This window comes from Mauremys reevesii, linkage group 7 (genome assembly GCF_016161935.1).
Source record: "Mauremys reevesii isolate NIE-2019 linkage group 7, ASM1616193v1, whole genome shotgun sequence".
NCBI lineage: Eukaryota > Metazoa > Chordata > Testudines > Geoemydidae > Mauremys > Mauremys reevesii.
In genome coordinates, this window is record NC_052629.1 from 43,197,189 (window position 1) to 43,210,514 (window position 13,326).

General features: G+C 40.0%; 1 protein-coding gene across 4 annotated transcripts in view; it reads right to left on the reverse strand.

The window, feature by feature from the left end:
* Positions 1-649: 649 nt before the first annotated feature.
* The window catches only part of TET1 (tet methylcytosine dioxygenase 1), a 124,579-nt gene continuing 111,902 nt past the window's right edge, over positions 650-13,326 (reverse strand). For all 4 annotated transcript variants that reach the window (XM_039481019.1, XM_039481020.1, XM_039481022.1 and 1 more), the window contains 2 exons: positions 12,899-13,238; positions 650-2,993 (listed from right to left, as the gene is read on the reverse strand). In XM_039481019.1, coding sequence (XP_039336953.1) covers positions 1,852-2,993; positions 12,899-13,238 — 1,482 coding nt within the window. In that variant the 3' untranslated portion in view covers positions 650-1,851. The remainder of the gene's footprint in view (positions 2,994-12,898; positions 13,239-13,326) is intronic.

Sequence of the window (13,326 nt, forward strand, 5' to 3'; positions counted from 1 at the left end):
AAAAAGCACCTTGTCTAGGTATTAGATAAAGTGGATCTAGACATTTCAGATTATTTTTGTTACAGCACCACTGCATTATAGTATTATCAAGTATATTATTGGTATAAGTTCTCAATAGAAAATACTAACCTCAGTTACATCTATGGGGTTACGTAAACTGTGAGGATTCACAGGTAAAATTAAGGTAGAGCTTGATCCGTAGGATCTCATCCCACAACCATTATGCACAAGAGTAGGCCTTACTTGGGTAGTCCCACTAATTTTAATTGGACTGAGAAGGTGAGTAAGGCTTGCAGGACAAGGTCCTTACTTAAACAACTTTTTTGTCTGGTGATTAGATGATTCAATAAATAAATTATAAAACAGAAATGAGGAGGAGAGGAGAATCAGAGAAAGAAGAGTGGGATGGATACTACATTATTTATGAATGGAGTGTCTACTTTTCCTCATTTAGCAAAATGTAACCATAATCATTTGGTGATGTGTCAATTTTCCAACTGAAATGCAGAACATAAATTCAAATGTTTGGAACTAACAACTGTTTCCATATGAAATGTATAAATCATTGTTGAAAATGATACAAAACATGCTTCTAAAAAAACTGAACTGAAAAAGCATTCTTATTATCTAGTGAACATTCTGGAAGGGAATTATCAACTAAAAATTGCTGTTAAACATTAGATATTTGAAAATTTCTTACTTTTTTAACAATTAATTTGTCATTTTTATAACTTTTTTTCTGAACAGAGTAAGGCAACTCTAGGGGGTACTGTTTTTTTTAAAATCCCAAAACGATCCTACTCCTGAGGCATTAGGAACATTTGGTTGTGTCACATAACTTGCAATGCTTTAGATGAGTGAGACTAATGTGCTTATTGCTCAAATAAATCATAATAATTTCTGTCTTAAAAAATTAATTATTTAATTCCCAATAGCAACACACATTGACAAGATGTTTCTTCATTCCATATTTGTAAATAATTAAAAGTTTCTGCATTTTATTACTCTTCTGTTTATATGTAACATAAAAATCTTCAACGGAAAAAGGGAAAGTCTAAAAACAATCAAATATGTTATTAGCATACATATTGCAATTGTAACAGTATGGAAATCTACACAGCAAGATCAAAATGATTTCTTCTGTAGAGTATGCACAAACCTTAGACAATATGATCCTTATACTATACTAGTTCAAGTTAATTTTAAAAATAGAAAGTGCTTTTAAAATATATATTTACAGCTTACAAACAACTTCCAGCCATCACTAGTGATAACTTCATTTTATACATTATGAAAACTCTAGAGAGAGAAAATTTCATTGGTTCTCTTAAAAGGTTTATCTGTAATTTGGACTTTTTAGCAATGATTGGAAGTTGTTGGAGCAATGGCACCATGAAGTAATAATTCAGCTTATTTTTACTGTTTGATGTGGTTAAGCACCAAGAGCTGTGTAGAGCAATCACTGTATAACTTGATTTTACATCATAAAATGTGAATCTGTTAAAATCCCTATAAATGACTTGTTCTGTAGTAAACAGATTTGATTTAAAGCACCAAAATATAATTTCCTAAAGGTAATAAACTGAATGATTCAATCAAGGTTAATAACCTAACCAAAATCTTCTTTTATAACATATTAAAACTATACAATTTTTTTTGCTTAAAATGTGCTCAAGCACCACCAAATGTTAAAATATAAAGTCACAGTTTAAGATAAATCCCCATTTTTACCTCAGCCTTAAAATGGTTGAGATGAACAAATAGTAAACTACACATGACTCTGTTCTTTAACAGCACCTTAAAGAAATACTGTATAACACTGCACCAAGGCAAGGCATCAGCTACTAAAACCTATGCCCAATGGTTATAGGGCCCTGCAACTCGAGTGAGGGCATAAGAAGACACTGTTATTACATTATCTTGAGTTACTGTTAATGCTCTGCGTGATGGAATTTGGTTGAACTCATTTTCTTCATAGAAAATCTCTCTGGTTTCACTGCTCTGCTTGGTTTTCCTGCTGCTAGATTTTAGTTCACTATTTTCAGTCCCTAATCTTTCTGCTTCTTTTTCCTTCTCTTTTGCTCTCTCAGCCATCTTTGCTTCCCACATTGCTAATCCATGTTTTGGCTCATTTAAATTTTTGTGTTGGTAGAAGACTAAAGAGATTCGTGTGGGATGACTGCGGTTTGGTTTCTTAATGGGTGTTGTGGCATGGAGTTCACGTCTTGCACATTCAATTAAGATAGAACCGTGAGAAGGTGCCACAGCAACACCACCAATATCATTGTCCAAAAAATTGTGCTCACTGTCTGACCACATTTCCTCAGCTTTTTCTTCAGAATCCATTGCTTCTGCCAGCACATTTTTTTGCTTTTCATCACTAGCTTTGGAATCACAAATCTGTTCTTGATGGGAGCCACCTTTTTCGACTAGACATTTATGAGATGTGTTAGCTTCATTTCTGGTTACATCCTTTGCCGGAGAGTTTAATGGTACTGACATATCACAAGGGTTGATCGACTGCGAAGGAGCATTTTCTAATTGAAGTTGACAATTTTGCTTGTTGTCTGGTTGGTGTTCAAGTATACTGTGCAGGGGGTCTTTAAGGGTTGGGTGGTCTGAAACACTAATATCTGGAAGAATTGGTGGCACACCATTCCTCTTTTCATTCAGCAAAATTCCAGTATAATCTTTAACTGACACATCAAAATTCTTACATTTAATATAAGGTGTGACATGAGGTTGCTTACTACTGCATTCAAAATACCCGTAGGGAACTGAAAAATCTTGTTGAATATCAGTCACTGCTGTTATGCTAGGCTTATGTGTTAATGACGAATAAGGATGTAAACTATCCACCTTAAAAGGGGAGGAAGCAGTATATTGTTTTAATACAGAGCAACTTTTAGTAGCATTTGAAGTATGTTTCAGGGCATAAAGATGATCTGAAGTCTCCATTTTTATTCCAGGTTGCAAAGCATCTGTTTTGTTCCCTAAAAAAAAAAAATAAAAAAAAAAATGTATACCAAAATGTAAGTATCTTTTCCTTGTTCAGTTATTCAAAATATAGCTATTACAGTGATGTTTCCCACTTGTTCTATAATTTGGAAGATATGGACAGTGACTGCATTTTTTCAAAATGATCAAATTTATGGGACTATTTGTATGACTTTAAGGCATGCATGAGTATTTGCTGAATTAGAGTCTTAATCACTTCATTGTAGACTGGTCAGTGCCGGTGTATAAAACAGAAAATGTGCATAAAGATCTTGCCTAAATTATTTTATTCATTACTCTGCAAAATATTCTTGTATCGAATAAGCGCCATATGTAGAACTATCATAATTCAGTGACTGTTTTACCCCAAATTATGATCCAAGAACATGTTTATTTTAGCTTGTTTCCAATTTAACACAAAAACTTTCCTCTATTACAAGAACTGCTTAATTAAATAGCAGATTATTATTCACACAGTTCAATGGATTTAGCTGAAGATATGATCCAGGTAAATCCACTTTTGCAGAGTGGCAACAACTGATTTGGCTCTGTCTTCTGTTTGTTTGCCAAAGACTAACGTGGTTCCAAACATACTGGGCTCAATTTGTGTCTGTTCTTTAGTCATAGCTAGTCTTTCTTGACCTGTTGCAAATTGTGCACTTTCATGCGATGCCCTCCTCAAATGGCTTGTTCTTGTAATAAATAAGAGTTTGAGCTAAAGTCATAGGAAAGACTCCCATTAGCTTTGATGGGCTTTGGATCAGGACCTGGAATTGTTTAATGGCTGCCTTGCTGACAAATTGGCATGCCATAGAGAATTCTTGAACATTTTCGTAAAAGATAGGTTCTCAATAAGTTTCTTCTGTGCCCCATAAATATATGGAAGCTCTAGTATCTGTCTAATGAATACTAACTACAGAAGTATTATTCCCTTTAGTTGATGGTGATACATATATGCCTAACTAAAATGAAAGAAAAGGAAACTGAGGTGAAGTCAACACATAATCCAATTAGTACACAGGTGATCTAATTTATGGAGGTTACTTATCTAGATTGACATTTCTGAGTATTAAAAATCTTATAGTTCTTTTCTTTTAAAGACCCCCTCAATGAAATACAAAATAAAACATTAGTCATTTACTTAAAAACAATACAGACACCTTCCTAAAAATGTAACACAGTATGTTTAGCCTAGTAATTAAAATGGAATCTGAGTGACATGGTGGGTACATACCATAAAATCAAGAGAGAAACACAAATACATTTAAGCTTAGTAAAGACAGAAGAATCACAATTAAATTCCCAGTTGCTGGAAAGAATTTGACATTGCTTGGTGGTTACTAGTATATATTCTTAGTCACCTGGCAGTGAACTCCAGTTGAAAAGGCAACTGTGAATGTTGAGACTACATTTGACATAGTGGTAGAAGTTAATATTTTCCACCTAGAGAATATCCATATTCAAGCAGAGAAACACAAAAACATATTTTTTTGTAGATCTTGTAATATGTGGAGCTACAAACTCTTCTGAAAATAAAACCAAAACAAAAGAGACAAGAGATGGTTATGACTGGAAGAAAAAAATATTACAAAGGAGCCTGAAAAGTTAATTCAAAACTATTAGAGACACAGAAATTACTAAGTGTATATGTAGTTTCCAGGGACCTTCTCTCTCCAAACAGAAACTGGACTACTGGAGTTGTCCAGCATTTTGCCCTGTTTTGGTCTCACAGTTTGGGACCCATTTTTATTGGCATATAGGAACCAGCTGAAAAGCTTAGCTACAGAGCTTTTCATCTTTAAATTACTGGTTCAATTCTGCTCCAACCTAATAGAGACCACAAAGTCAGTACCATCTGATGGCAGTTTGGTGACACATATGGACTGAGCAAAGTCCAAGGAGTGAATGGTTATGAATAATCCTTTATCTTTAGAAGTGATTCATCCAGAACAGAACACAGGCACATTAGCAGGACTATGTGAGGAAGTTTGCAGTATCTCTACCTTTCTTGTACTTATTCTGTGCATATATGATTTCAAGATCTGTGAAAATGGGCATTTTTCCCAAGCACAAAAGTTTTTAAATTATAGAGGTACTCAGATCAGGAGGTGTAAGGTATTTGCAGGGGTCAGAGAGGAGAAAACCTCATTTAATACTCAGTCATCCACAAAGGACTCCCCAGAGCCAGTCACTATATATCAATGCTGCATGCATGCTGTACCTGCTCAAAGCAGCATCCAAACATGGCCTGAGACATAGGCGCCAACTTCTATGGGTGCTACAAGGCTGGAGCACCCATAGAAAAAAATTAGCGAGTGCTTAGCACCGCTGGCGGACCCACCTATCTACTCCTCCCCCTCCCTCCCAGTGCCTCCTGCCTGCTGCGGATCTGCTGTTTCGCAGGAGGCACTGGGAGGGAGGGGGAGAAGTGGGGATGGGGTGTGCTCAGGGGAGGGGACAGAACTGAGCGGGAAGAGGTGGGGTTGGGGTTTGCGGGAAGGGGTGGATTGGGGATGGGACCTGGGGCTGAGTGGGGGTTGAGCACTCCTAGGGAAAGTTGGAAGCCGGTGCCTGTGGCCTGAGGGTTGAAAAAAGCTCTTCCTCATCAGCATAAAAACCAACAACAATAATTTAGGGTCTCAGCAGAGCAAAGTATGTGCTTAACAAAGTTCACTCAATCTGCTCCTGCTACCACAATATTAAAAAAAAATATATGCAAATTTTATCTGATTGAAAAATTTGTCATGATCACTCCATGGGCACTTCAGAAGCAGGAATACATTTTATAATAGGAAGAGAAGATATATTATGAGTTATTTGTGGGTACTCTAGTGAAAAAAAAAAGCAGAGCTAAGATCAAAGGGGAGCTTTAATCTTAATGGTTTAATAAACACTTGAAAAAAGTACTGTACTATTTACCATTCATTTTCCCCATAAAAGGTTTATAGTGACTTACTTAATGAAGAAAGAGGAGAATAAAGGGGTAAAAAAAATGAAATAAATATGATCAAGTGGCACTCTGATTATAAGTAGCATGAGATAAAGTCAGAGTATTGTATTCTAAGGCCAAGAAGTCTAAAGACTATGAAGAATTGTATTCCCAAACCAAAAAGAAAAGGCCTTTGCTAAATGGAGTTAAGGGCATAGGCGCCAGGTTTGTATAATTTTTGGTGGTGCCCAGAACAGGTCCAAGCAGAGCCCTCCCGTCCATAGGATGGACCGGGGTGACTGGCCCGGGCCCCACGCTTTGGGCGGCCTCACGCTTCAGGGGGATGCGGAGTCCAGGGGGATTAGCGGGGGGCCTGGCGCAGGCAGCAGTGAGCGATGGTATGGCATGCAAGGATGGTATTGTATGGTATTGCCACCCTTACTTCTGCACTGCTGCTGGGAGGATGCTGCCTTCAGAGCTGGATGCCTGGCCAGCAGCCACCACGCTCCAGCCTCCCAGCTCTGAAGGTAGTGCAGAAGTAAGGGTGGCAATAGTAATTTGTGCATCCAAATTGACTTCAATTCACAGACTATAAATTCTCTAAAAACAATCCACTATAAAATACAAGCCTCTCACAATAGACACCACATATATCCCTCAACTCACCTGGTTACAAAAGCCCAGGAAAAGAGATGGGCCTCGTAGATGAGCTAAAGGTCAAAACATTCAAGTTCTGTGCAACCAATGGGGGCTGGTGAATACATCCCATATTCTTTTACATGACTGAATTATGCTGTGGCTTCATTTTGCTTCCAGCTGGCTGCAGTTGAATATCTAGCAGCAATGAAGTGAAAGAGCAATATTAACCAGCTTCTAAAGTCTGTAGCTGGCTTACTTCCATTCTCTGGCTCCTTTGATTAATCACTTCCCAGTTCTTTTCAATTTTTCCTCTAGCTTTGATTCTAATGACATACCGTACTCTTGGAGCCCAATTAAACAGTATGATCAAACTGCTTTGTTGTTGCTCCAGTCCTGCACAGCATCCTAAAACTACCTTAACAGTCTTTCTGAATCTCCTAGTGGCATAGCTGTCGGGGGCGGCTCCAGGCCCCAGCATGCCAAGCACGTGCTTGGGGCGGCATGTCGCGGGGGGCGCTCTGCCGGTCGCCGGGAGGGCGGCAGGCGGTTCCAGTGGACCTCCCGCAGACCTGCCTGGAGGGTTCGCTGGTCCCGCGGCTTTGGTGGAGCATCCGCAGGCACGCCTGCGGCAGGACCACTGGAGCTGCAGGACCAGCGGACTCTCCGCAGGCACGTCTTCAGTAGGTCCACCGGAGCCGCGGGACCGGCGACCAGCAGAGTGCTCCCCGTAGCGTGCCGCTGTGCTTGGGGCGGCGAAATAGCTAGAGCCGCCCCTGATAGCTGTGCTGTTGGGGAGGTTAAATCCTTCCCTGCTCGGCCACTGGCATAGGGTGTGTGGCCTGGGCACTTCATTGATCCCTGGCTGTGGGAACCAGGGGCAACCAAGTTTGAACAGCCTTCACAGAACTCTAGTGTGCATCAGACACCAGCCCAGTCCCAAGCCAACTCCAGAAACAAGAGACTATAATGGTTGCTTAAAGCTATCTTTACCCTTCCCATTTCTCATCATCTTACTGCTCCATGTACAGCTCATCTGCATTAAGGAATCTAGCCCTTGATTTTTATAGGCAAATCATAGTCTGAAGTGGAAATGGAACTCTCTCACTATATAAACATAACTTGATTAAATGCTTCTTTAATAATATATTCATATAGTTTTCTTAAAATTAAAGTGGACAAATTTGGATATACAGCTATCTTTAACACTGCTGAAGTTCTTTGAAGATATTGCTGACAGATAGAAATGGAAGAGTCACAGGATTAATAACAGATGTCAAAAAGTATTTGAGAAAGCAGTTAATTTCTGAGGTATAACCTACAGTAAAATATCAGAAAACTGGAAATAAAATAGGGTGCTGGAGAGAAAGAGTAGTTGTAGTGATTACAAGTTTGGTGGCACCTCCACGGTCAGTTGGAGGATGCATTTTGTACATAACATATAAATGACCTGGGAAACCATCAAAAACAAGATAATCAAATTTGTGGACAAAACTAAAACTGGGGACAAAGTTAATAAGGAAAAAGGTAACCATGTTCCAAAGGATTTGTATTTCTTAGGCAGCTGGGCCAGCAGATGGCTAATGCAATTTAAAGTAAGGTAGAAAAATGTAAAATAATTAGTCTAAAACCAAACTACCAACTAAGTAACCAATGAAATAATCCAATGTACTAATCAGGAAAAATGATCCAGCAGGTATATTAAAATCTCTCTAGGGAAAGAGTGTAATTTTTAGTGCCAAGCTTCAGGGACTCTCCTTAATATTTTTAGGAACATAGAAATTGCCGTATCAGATCAGAGTAGTGATTCATTTAGTCCAGTAACCTGTTCCTGACAGTGGCAACTACTTGATAGTGGAAAGGATGGTGAAAAGGTTACTCCCTCATTCTCCAGCTTGTGGGCAGGGAGGATTTCTTCCTAACCCTTGTACCATCTTCTGTTAGTTGTCAGCCTCATGTGTCCTGAAACATGAGAGTTTGTATCTTTTAGATAAAATGCTTATCCCATCTAATGTAATAGTGGCTGTTCTCATTTTCCATATCAATTTTTAATCCTTTTAAATTGACTAAGATCTTGTCCTCAATGATACCTTAAGCAAGGAGTTCCATAAGTTAACTATACATTATGTAAAAAAGTATTTCCTTTTATTAGTTTTGGACTTGCTACCTTTCAATTTAATTAAATGTCCCTCTGTTTTTATATTATGAGAAACATTAAACAGGAGCACCTGAGCTGCTTGCGTTGTAACATTCATTGTTTTGTCTAACTCTTGTCATGTCACTTCTCTAAACTACAGAGACAATCCTTGCTATCTTCTCATGGGGACGTTTTTCCATGCTTCTAATAATTTTCTAATTCCCTGTCTCTGAACCCCTTCCATTTCTGCTGTATCTTTTTTTAAACTGTGTGATCAAAACTAAACACAATATTTCAGGTGAGGATTGGTAAATTTCTTAGCTGATAAATTCCTGTCTGCTATCAGAATTGTGGAAGATGCTGCTACATATGGGCTATTCCCCTCCAGTGTAGTTTCCAGAGGCAGTTCAAAGCTGTAGCACAGCCCATGCTAGCCAAGCTCCTTCTCTAGCCAGCTGCCAGATGATTCATTCCAAAGCTATGCAAAAACTTGTAAATACAACTAATAACAATAACGTCAATGCTAACCAATAAACTGTACAGTAGACTATGGTCTACAAGCATAACTATCCACATTAAATACTGTTCCGTGACTAGAAAGCCATCCAGGGAGGGTAGAATTCTGGGAGATGCTGCTAGCAGAAAGGAAATTATCAGGTAAGAAAGTGATTATTCTGCAGCCCAACATCTCCCACCATTTTGATATGTATGGGAAGTATCAAGCAGTGAAAAGAACTAGGGAGGAATAAGAAAAACAGAATGAGATAGGGAAGACACCTCCCCGCACCCCGGGTTAATTGCCAAAATGCCAGTGGTATTACTGGACCACTATTTGCAGTACCTTTCTACCAAAGGAGGCCTCTGTGGAGGACAGAAAGTCCACTAACCCACTGTGCAACTGAGCTTGCCTGAGGAGTGCACAGTTCCAATCACTTGGGAGGATAGTCTAGCATGGCTAACACTTCCCTCTCAATAGTCAGGCTGTCAGATGTGGACAGTCTGGGTCTGGATGGTGGAATGAGCCTCTCTAAAGGATGTCTGGTCTCACCCCTAGCTGCAATGGTGTTTCCCATTTCAGTTCTATCAGACTGGATAACTCTGGTCTCCTTTGCCAGTGCAGAGCTAGCATTATCACCTTTGCGCCTTCTCACTTTATCTTCTGGATCATCTTTTCTAGAAGTGGAAAGGCAAGGAATGTGTATAGCAGGCCTTGTGGCCATCTCTGTGAAAGAGCATCAGTCCCCAGGGATTTGGGATCTACTTCCGTGGTGAGGAACTTCAACTGCCCTTTGTTCTTGCGATTGGTGAACAGGTTGACTGCCAGAAGGCCGAACTGCAAAACCACAGTGAAGACTTCCTGATTTAGGCACCATTCTGAGCTGTGCATCTGTTGAGCCAATCTGCCTTTTGATTCAGTTCTCCTTTTAGGTGTCTTGCTCTTATGGAAGGGAGAGTCCTCTCTGCCCATTCCATTATCTCCACTGCTTCTGTGTGTAGAGTTACACTCCTTGTTTCCCCACGGTTGTTGATATACAATCACAGTAGTCATGTTGTCTGACTTGAATAGAACATGTTCACCCTTTAGGCAGTCCAGGAACTTTCACAAGGCTAGCTTGGTAGCTACGAGTTCCAATGGATTGGCTTTCTAGTACCTTTCTCTGGAGTTCCAGGTATTCTGCACTGTCTTGTGCCTGAAATACGCTCCCTATTCTGTCAAGCTGGCATTGGTTGTGAGTACCTGTGAGTCTGGAAGGCATGTGGAAAAATCCTTGTGGACATTCTGTGGATCTGTCCACCATCTTAGAGAATCCAGTACTCAGTTTGGGACCAGTACTCAATCCTGCATGCATGCTGGTGAATGGTTCCATACCTTCAGAAGAAAAATCTGCAGGCATCTGATATGGGACCTCACCCATGGGGTGAGTCCACAAAACCAGAAAGCCCAGTAGCTGTAGACACTGAGCTATGGCCAGTCTTGCTCTCTTTACCAAGACGGATATCAGGTTCTGGATCTTGTGGAATCTGTCCGGTGATGGATAGACCTTTGGCACGGAAGTGTCAATTTCAACTCCCAAGTGAACTATCTTTGTGGAGGGAGTCAAGGAACTGCTCTTGGTATTTATCATAAATCCGTGTGCTTGAAGTAGATTCAGTGTCCAAATTGTGGCACTCTGTGGTGCTGCTTGGGTTGGAGCTCTAATCCTGATGTTCTCTAAGAAGGAATACAGGTGAGTGCTGTGAGACCTGAGTCTATCTATTATTACCACCAGCACCTTTGTAAAGACCCTGAGCCTGGGTCCAATGAAAGCCAAATAAGAGAGTTTGGTACTGATAGGACTGTGCCATATGCAAATCTCAGCAGCCTGCGAAGGCATGGTCACATGGGAATGTGGAGATACACATCTGTTAAATCCATAAAGCAAGGAAGTCCCCTTCGAGACAGGGATGCTACTGTTGAAGCTAGGGTCTCCATCTGGAATCTAATTTTCTTCATCCATTTGTTGAGCTGCTTGAGATCCAAGATTGCTCGATACCCCCATCCCTCCACCTTGTACACTTCTGGATAATCAAGAAAATGGAGTATAGTCCTAAGAATTTTTCTTCAGAGGGGACCTTTTATATATTCTCCTTTATCCAGGAGATGCAAGATTTTGTTTAACACTCACTCATGTTTGATGGGATTGCTGTCTCTGGTGAAGATTTAGACAGCCGTTAGGTTTGCCCACTATCACTTGCTCAGGTTGGATCTGGATTGTAGATGCAACCTTTTTACCTATGGTTTCAAACACTTCAGGGCAACCCCCTGCCCACCTTTGTTGCATTTTTTCTGTATCCTGCTCAGAACCTGAATCTGAGAGCTACCTTCCTCGGAGGAGGAGGTGTCTGAGGATACATCTACACTGCAATAAAACACCCACAACTGGCCCATGTCAGCCAATTTGGGCTCATGGGGCTTGGGAGGGTCCCAGAGCCCAGTCTCTAGTCTGAGCCCAAAAGTCTACATTACAATTTTATAGCCCCATGAGCCCGAATCAGCTGACATGGGCCAGCCACAGATGTTTTACTGCAGTATAGCCAGACCCTCAGAGCCCAGGCTCCAGCCTGAGTTTGAGTGCCTGCACTGCAATTTTTAGCCCCGCAGCCTGAGTTCTCTGAGCCTAAGTCAGTTGACCCAGGCTCTCAGACTTGGTGTCATGCGTTTTCATTTCAGTGTAGACGTACCCTTCATCAGAGGATAACTACCTCTTAGATTTTTTTATGCCTTTTATTTTCCTTTTTGCTATTTTTGGATTTTTTTTTTAGCCTTTCTGGCCCGCTTTGCAGGTATTGTCACCTGGTTGTGGACAGAGCATCGTCTTTTTGTGGCTTGCTTTATGCAGTGCGTTGAGCCCTCTGAATACATCTCCCTCAGTGTCCTCCACCTGAGGGTCCCGCTCTCTGTGGCTGGGGAGTTTCAGTATCAAACTGTTATCTCAGATAAAGCAGTGTAAATCTAAAGTAACTTAGAGCGTAGTGGCGTTATGCCACATTTACAATGCAGAAAGTGAGATCAGAGATTCCCAAGAGAGAGATGTGCTCATTTGTATCTCTTTATAATACAAAGCAAAATCTAAGTGTGCTTTATTCAGCCAGTATCAGATTCTGCCACTCCCTTACTCTCAGTATTTAAAGGAAAAAATTAGAACGAGAAATATTAAAACTTTTACCTTTAATTTGATAAAATTGACTTCTTTTTGCAAATCACTCGTTTTGTTGCACCAGCCATATAATCAAAGTGATGCAAATAAGAAAACTATAGTCAATTCATACTCCTTATGAAGAGAAAAACATCACAAACAAGCTGCCACACAAAATGTGGAGAAACAGTCATTGTACTTCTTTGTATAAATGACTGACATTTAGAGAACTCGCCCTGAAGTAACATTTCAAGATCTTCCTATGGTCATTATTAGAATAAGCAAACTCTGAAATCTTTCCATTGTCACCATATCATTATCTATAATTTTTACAATATAGTACTATGCATAAGTTTTTGTGTGATCACCTGCTCCCTTCTGCAAAAATATCTGAATATAGTGACTCCTCCACAAGTCTGTAGAAGGTGTAATATGCAAATATTTCTAAAAAAGTGAATGCTGAGGAGGCAACTGGTTTTGTAAATGAGATAAGACACATAGCACAGTATAAGTGTCACTTACCTAAATACTGTGAAGTTTTACCAAGATTTTCAGGAGCTCCATTTTTCTGCTTTGCTGGTGTTGAATATTTCTTATCTGCTAATGTCTGCTTTTCAACTTGAGTTTTCTTTGTATCTGGCTTCTTTTTCTTTGTAGCTCTAAGTGGCTCAGCTAACATCCGTACTTCTCTGGGAAAAGCAGTAAGCACCTGTATTGCTCCTGCTTTTATCTTAGCTTCCAGTCCCTCTTCGGTGCCAAATTCATCTGTCTGTGAAATTTTGTAAAGAGGCAACACATGTAGCTGTTCATCATTCGGTATCACCCCCACTGAACGGTTATCTTCTTTTGTTAATGTGCAGACCTGACCAAAAAAAGAAGATATAAATGAAAAAATAAACCTCTGTTTACAAGTTATTTGAACGCTTAATCACGTAACTGGATTTATGGCC